The following is a 7,314-nucleotide window of genomic DNA, read 5'->3' as shown; positions in this document are numbered from 1 at the left end:
GCCATACCAATACTGTAGAAAAATAATAAAGCAGCTCTTAAGTCATCATTGAGGAACTTTGTTCAGGAAAGGACCGCATATCCTACCAGGAAGTACTTTTTAATGTCACATCCATTAACGCCCATAGACTGTAAAAATAATGTTAATGTCCAGACCACATAGCTTACTGTTAACTCTGCTCTGCCCAAATGACGTTCCTAACAACAACTGATCAACAGCCAACTACAAAATGTTATTGTTGCATTAATTCCTTAAAACTTGAAGCCATAGTGCGTAGTTTCTGTTGCCCCCATGATGAATTATATTAATGACAACAACACTGTCGGCGCGTCCACGTGATACAGCCTTCCGATGATTAGCTTAGCTTTGTAGCAACTCATTTGGCCATGGCTTGAATGTAACGGACGTTCAATAATATCCAAAAGTTACGCACTAAAGCTTTAAATAAAAGGTCCTGCGATTTTAAAGCCTATACTATGGAAGAATTATTAGTTTCAGCCCCATAACCCAGAGTTGTTGCTTTCCATTAGGCCATTGCTCCTCGACTTCCCCAAAAAAATTCAAGGCATGTTGAAAAAGCATTTTGCAACACACTGTTACCTCTCTTTTTATCTTTCTTTCTCTTACAAAATCACTTGACGTCAACTTCTGTTTTAAAACTGCTATGTTAAAAAGTTTGCTGGGTTTCTTTGTTGCTAAAGGTCTGCTGGCTAAATGGTGAAACAAAAAGAAACATAACTTAGCCTTCTTTTGTTTTATTTTAAAATAAATATTTTATAGCCTATTTATTTTTTTAATACGAAAATAAATGTTTATTCTTTTCAACACATTGAGGAAGGCTGCGTCCAATTTAGATGAGCCAGCTCCAGGGTGTTGGGATCATACTGGCTCACTGGAAAGGCTTCCTGGGCTTCTATAAGTCAATATGTCTGCTGCATAGCTAGTTAAAGCTAACAGATATCTCAAATATTATTATGCTCACCTTTGCATCTTTTTACCTTCCTTCCTTCCCTTGCGTCCTTCTGGTAGGAGGAGAAAGGAGACAAACGGAACGGGAACCCAGAATGACGTGTAACATGTCTCCATCTGCAGGGCAGTTGACGTCTCTGCACTTTAAAACAAATAAGTATACTTAATACTAGCGTTGTCACAGTAGTATGTCAGTTTTAGTTGTAGCTAATAGTAGTCATTGTTAAAGTCGTGAATCCGTGAGTTTCGTCTGTTGGTCTCCTCGTCCACTTAACTTGGGGAAAAAAAACGGTTAAAATTTGTTTTATGTAAAACTAAATAAACCTGACATACACGTACATGTATGCGCTAAAACAATGTACGCACTAATATAACACAAAAACCCTTCTCTCTATTAATTAAAAACAGCCGTTAAAAGTTTGTTTTCTGAGATCCGTGTGCCTTTAAGACGGCGTTACGTCATACGTCATACCCGGACGTGAAGCGGCTGTCATGAAATGTTTTCATGTTCTGTTGTCAGCATTGACTTGGAGAGCTTCTCTTAATTCATCCATGGTGGAGATGGATGATATTTTTGGCTGGTAATTTACAGTAACGCCAGCTGAACCATGACATGTGTCGCTCGTCGACAGTGGGAAAAGAAGCAATCCAGTTTCCTCCCGTTTACAGGAAACACAGTAACTACCATATTGACTGTAAGTTAAATTATTTTGTAACGTTACATTAGCTAGTTTAATGTAACGTTAACGTTAGCATTAATTGAGTTCGCCTCTCGTAGATCTTTACTTGTGGACCACATATTACCATCCGAGTTTGGAGTCATCCTTTACTGATGATTTTGCAAAAGGGTGTTTTGTAATAAAAGACAGGCACATGTGGACAAAAAAGTCACCTCCTGGACTGAACAAACAGCTGACATGATGATCATCTTTGGAGCAAGAGCAGTCCTTCTCAACCTGAGGTACACTTTCCAGAGATCAGGCTTCTTTACCAGAACCAGACTCATCCAGAGCTCCAGGGCATGTTTTGCTAAAAGAGGTCAGATTTTAACCCAGATACCCAAAGTTACATTACTATGTTGGGGTGCAGTAAATGTATCATCCTGTGCAGCCATATGCCAGGAAGCAACTCTTCCACGCCAAACAGCTGACAAAAAGTCTCTAGCTAAAGTCCAAGTGCACAAAGTTGTATTTTTTCTCCGCCTAAGTCTTCGTGCATTGGTGCTGCTCCTCAAATTTGCCCCCCTGCTCCTCCTCTCCCCGTTGACTCTGGTGTCCACTCGCTGGGCATCTTGCTGGCTGGATGCTTTGCTGTGGGTTACTGAAACGTCTGGACCCACTTTCATCAAGCTGGGGCAGTGGGCCAGCACCAGGCGGGACATCTTCTCTCAGGAGTTTTGTGAGCGCTTCTCCAGGCTTCATGTGAAGGTGCGCCCTCACCCCTGGGCCCACACCAAGCAGTGTCTCCGGAGGGCTTTCGGGGAGGGCTGGCGAAGCGTTTTAGTGTTTGAGAGCAAAGAGCCGGTGGGTTCAGGATGTGTGGCACAGGTGTACAGAGGCTGGGCGAAGGCGGACAAGGTGGAGGACCCAGCCTTCCAGTTGCTGGTGGAGGAGATGGAGAAAGAAGACTTGCTGGAAGCCTGGGAGATCCCTGGTCTGGGAGGAGTGGCCAGGTCCATGTGGCAGCTCTGGAGGGGGAGTAAGGAGGAGGAGGAGGACTATGAGGAGAGAAGTCACCCAGAGGGGCCACATGAGGAGAGCAGTGCAGAGAAGGAGCATATGATACCCGTGGCTATCAAGGTGAGTGTGAAAATCCTAAATAGCTTCACCAGAGTATAGTGTGTTCATGTTGCATCCTTGTTGATAATTATATCATGCCTTTATGAACTGTTTGTCACGTCGGACTGTCGTACATTTTGTGAGCCTGTCAGCTGATGCTTATGAATTGTTTTTGGTGTATCACAGGTGATCCATCCAGGCGTCAGGAGGCAGGTGGAAATTGACCTACTGCTGATGAAAGCGGGCAGTTGGCTCCTGCAATGCCTGCCCGGACTCAAGTGGCTCAGTCTGTGTGAAATAGTAGAGGAGTTTGAGAAGCTTATGACCAAACAGGTAGGAATATTCAACCCCCACATTAAGAATAATACAGAATTTAAGTCCTTTAACTTTATTGGTTAAATTACACATAGGATTTGTCTCTTTGTCATCAATAACGACCGCTTCAAATTTATTTGCCTGTCTGTACAGAGGCTAGAGTGTAAAAAGTAAAATAACTAAGGTGCCGATAACAACAGCATGAAAAGAAAATAACCTCATAGAACAGAAGTCTAATCATTTCAGTGATCTGACTGAGCTTTTATTTCAGATCGATCTCCGTTTTGAAGCCAGGAACATTGAGCGTTTCCAGGAAAATTTCCGCAACGTGGATTATGTCAAGTTCCCAACTACCTTTCCACCATTTGTCACTAGTACCATTTTAGTGGAAACTTTTGAAGTGAGTATGGAAGGATTTAAAATATAGAAAAAAACTGACTTCATGTTTGAGTGAGTAATAGATTGAGCTCCAAATGTAAAGTACAAACCAATGATATCTATCAGAATATCAAATGCACACTTATATGACTTATGAACTATTGTCTTTAGCAAACTCAAAATAATGTGACACAAAGTCAGTGATTTCTAGGCAATATAGACTTATTCTGGTTGAATGAATATCTTTTGAATGAGGCCAACATTGTTTCATTTATATTCAATCTTTTTGTTCAGGAGAGTGAGCCCATTTCCAACTACCTGAGCTCTGAGATTCCTCAGGAGGTGAAGCAGAGAATAGCCAGGATGGGAGTCGAGACCATGCTGAAGATGGTGAGATACATCACCTGTTGCATCTGATTAATTGTTACCATTACTGCTATTCATAATGTGTGTGAATGTGTTTAAATGTCAGATTATATTGATCTGTTCGATGTTCACTTACATTGTCTCCATCTATATGTCTGTATTCAAGGTTTTTGTGGACAACTTTGTGCACGGGGATCTCCATCCCGGGAACATTTTGGTCCACTGTTGGCAGCCTCTTCCTGGTTCCAGTGACAGTGCTGGTATATCAGGGGAGGCCCCTGGTAAGACCACCCTCACTGACTTGTGGGACACAGTGGTGGTCAGCTTCAGACCAGACCCGTGTCCTATTCAGTTGGTGCTGCTGGATGCTGGCATCGTAGCCCAGCTCAGTGACACCGATCTTGCCAACTTAAAAGCTGTCTTCACGGCTGTGGTGCTGCATCAGGTAATGAGAGAAAGAGTACATACGTGAAGTGTTATGCTGAACTATGACAGTAGAATAGCCTGGATACTGTACATTGGTGCATCTGACTGGACATCAACAGAAGACTGGGATATTTTGATGTTTTTTGAATGTTTTAATTAGCGTCTTAACTGTCACACATGCATGTCACACAAAATCATGTTTTAAATGTCATATATATGGTATAAATCTCATATATATGGTGTTTGTGTGTGTATGTGTATACTATACTATAATAGTCAATTAGTTATATATATATATATATATATATATATATATATATATATATATATATATATATATATATATATATATATATATATAATTGACTATTATAGTATTTACTGTTCAACTTTTATCTGTCCCCAAAGGGCCAAGACTAAAACGATAAAATACAAAAAGCCTATGTAGGGTACTGTTACTGTGTCTGTAAATTATTCTGATTAAAAGGAGTGTTATCTGGCCATCTACTTTCTATTCTAATTCTAATATAATGACACAATGAGGAATTTCAGGAATAAATCTGTGTGGAAATATGGAAATTTAGACATTTCCCCCTTTTTAAAGGAATGTATACATTCTATGATCAGAACATACTTTCAAATTTGTTTTACACATTTCTACATTTTAAACTTTTTTCCACAGCAAATCCAGTCAGCCTTTAACTCCTTAAAAATCCTTAAAAATGGCAAACAAGAAAGGAATGTAATCTGTAGGTCTGTCTCTGTGGTTTTGTTTTTCTTTCTTCAGGGTGAGCGAGTGGCAGAGTTGCTCCTGAATCATGCTCGGGCCAATGAGTGCCAAGACGTGCCACAGTTTAAGAAGGAGATGGCCCAGCTGGTGGATCAAGCCCTCGGCAGCACCCTTTCTCTGGGAAAGGTACTAACCTTGATTTGTGCATTCTTACGCTGCGTTCCAGGCAACCCGTAACCCGTGTTTTCACAACCTCCTACCCGTCAAAGTGCCCTGGAACGGCAGTCAAACCCGTAACTTACTACCCACGAACTCGTACCAGATCGTTGTAGGTTTTGACGTCTCACACACACATAAACAACAATGGCAACCCCCTGTTGATGCTGTACAGACGCCGGTGAAATAGAAATAAATAGGCAACGTAAAGTAATTCCGCACATTGTAATCAAAACAATACACATACAATTGTGTATTAAATGAAGCCCACAATATGTCGCCGACGAGAAATCGCTAGTATCAGCTAGTGCTAGCTAACGTCAACGTTAGCGTAGCCACTAGCTAACACTAACGTTAACGTTAGGTAGCCTAACATGAACCCTGGAACGCTACCAAGTCGTGAGTCGTGACTTGGAGTCGTAACTTACGGGCTAAAAATTGTGTCTGGAACGCAGCATTATTTTGTCCGATTTGTGTTTCTGATTCCGGGTCGCATGATGATGGCTACCATGTTGGCCATGATTATCATGTTTACTAATCATTCATTGAACTATTATGTTCCATTTGAAAAGAAATATATTTGCCATTGTTCTGTGATTATTACAATAATATACCATAGTTTTGAGATCTCCTTTTCTTCTGGCTTCTATTGTGTGCTTCGTGTGGGCTCTGCTATCCTCTAATAAGCACTGTTTGTTTCTTTTATTTGCTTTCTGTCCTGTTCTCACTGTCCCTGTGTAGAAAACGTGCGCAAATTTCACTCCGTGTAATACTCATTCTCTTAGCAGTTACTACTGCTTTGCAAAGGCCCATCCATTCTTATCAGAAAACGTTGTGGTGAAGTAACTGATACGTAGTTCATAGGTATTGGTTGGTCATGGTGGTCAGTGACTTTAGGGAATAACAATCACTGATTACTATTGATGAATTTTTGTTGACTGTGTTTTTGTTTTGTTTAGTTCCAAGTGGGTGATTTGCTTTCCAGAGTATTTGGTCTACTCATCAAACACAAGGTAAAATATCACGTTACATTTGTTATGATGACTGAACAATCATTGTCATGCAGCAAATAAGTGTCCCCCCCGCCCCCTCGTTGATAAAGAGAGAGCTTTTGACTATCAAAAGGATAAAGCTTATTAAAATCGTGATGTGATAACTTTGCAAAAAGGTGGTTGCTGAGCTATTAACCTTGATGTTGATTGTTTTTCTAGGTGAAGCTGGAGAGTAATTTTGCCTCCATAGTGTTTGCCATCATGGTGCTGGAGGGTCTCGGCAGGTCACTTGACCCGAACTTAGACATCTTGGATTTGATCAAACCCCTACTGCTAAAGAACTGTGCCTCAGTGTTCTGACACACACACACTGAAGCACAATGGATCACACACAGACTAGCACCTGTTAAGTACACACAGGTACTAAGGTATATATACTGCATACATAGATTGATGATGTACATGTGTATATAAGATTCCACTGTAGCTCAAAGGATCACTGTGTCATCACTACATTTTAGCAGTGCCCTAAATACCTCATTTACTTTTACATTGGTGGTGTATACAACTTTCATCACTGTTACTCTTGAATTTTATCATCCACCGTCTGGTTTCACCCACAGGAAAATAATCCTCCAGGCACGTCTAACTGAGCCTAATGGATGAGCGCATGTGCGCTTTACATGAGTCATCACTTTTTTATTGAGTGCTAATGGACTCAGACACATTGCCAGACACACAGATGGCATCAGAGACCATTTGTAGTGATTTACAATGTAAAAGAAAATACTGCGAAAATCCCTAGTTTTACTTTTTAATGATTTAGTATTGATCTCAGGATGTGTTTTATCACTCACCTCTTTTTATGTATTTTAGATTATGTTATCTAATGGGCCATTTGCTTTAGTGGGAATCACAATGTACTGTAACATTGACCATGTGAAGCTTTTGGCTTGTTGTACTCACAACTGACCCATGTCTTTTAACTTTTAAAATAGTGTGAACACTTGTATGAATTATGCATATCAATAAAAAAGGAATTTATGCTAATTGCTCTTTTTCTTTCCTTTGTTGCCTGTAGTGACCAGTTGTAAGTTTTCTCATTCTCTAAGTAGTTCACTGATGTAGCTTCAAAGCAGAAAAT

General features: G+C 40.4%; 1 protein-coding gene across 1 annotated transcript; it reads left to right on the top strand.

Annotated features, from left to right (window-relative positions):
- The first annotated feature begins 1,434 nt into the window (after nucleotides 1-1,434).
- On the top strand, nucleotides 1,435-7,220 carry adck2 (aarF domain containing kinase 2). Its single transcript, XM_039808041.1, has 8 exons — nucleotides 1,435-2,768; nucleotides 2,934-3,080; nucleotides 3,334-3,462; nucleotides 3,735-3,830; nucleotides 3,973-4,251; nucleotides 5,020-5,148; nucleotides 6,138-6,191; nucleotides 6,390-7,220. Exons 1-8 carry the CDS (start codon nucleotides 1,887-1,889, stop codon nucleotides 6,528-6,530), a joined length of 1,857 nt encoding a protein of 618 aa, XP_039663975.1. The 5' UTR covers nucleotides 1,435-1,886; the 3' UTR covers nucleotides 6,531-7,220.
- The last annotated feature ends 94 nt before the right edge of the window (nucleotides 7,221-7,314 follow it).

This window comes from Perca fluviatilis, chromosome 8 (genome assembly GCF_010015445.1).
Source record: "Perca fluviatilis chromosome 8, GENO_Pfluv_1.0, whole genome shotgun sequence".
NCBI classification, from domain to species: Eukaryota; Metazoa; Chordata; class Actinopteri; order Perciformes; family Percidae; genus Perca; species Perca fluviatilis.
This window is presented reverse-complemented; position numbering and strand designations above follow the sequence as displayed.

What these genes read in the sequence shown, in the direction of transcription:
- adck2 (XM_039808041.1), top strand. Translation starts at nt 1,887, where the DNA reads ATGATGATCATCTTTGGAGCAAGAGCAGTCCTTCTCAACCTGAGGTAC. An exon ending in TGATACCCGTGGCTATCAAG is followed by an intron (nt 2,769 to 2,933) that starts GTGAGTGTGAAA and finishes GGTGTATCACAG; the next exon opens with GTGATCCATCCAGGCGTCAG. An exon ending in GCACCCTTTCTCTGGGAAAG is followed by an intron (nt 5,149 to 6,137) that starts GTACTAACCTTG and finishes TGTTTTGTTTAG; the next exon opens with TTCCAAGTGGGTGATTTGCT.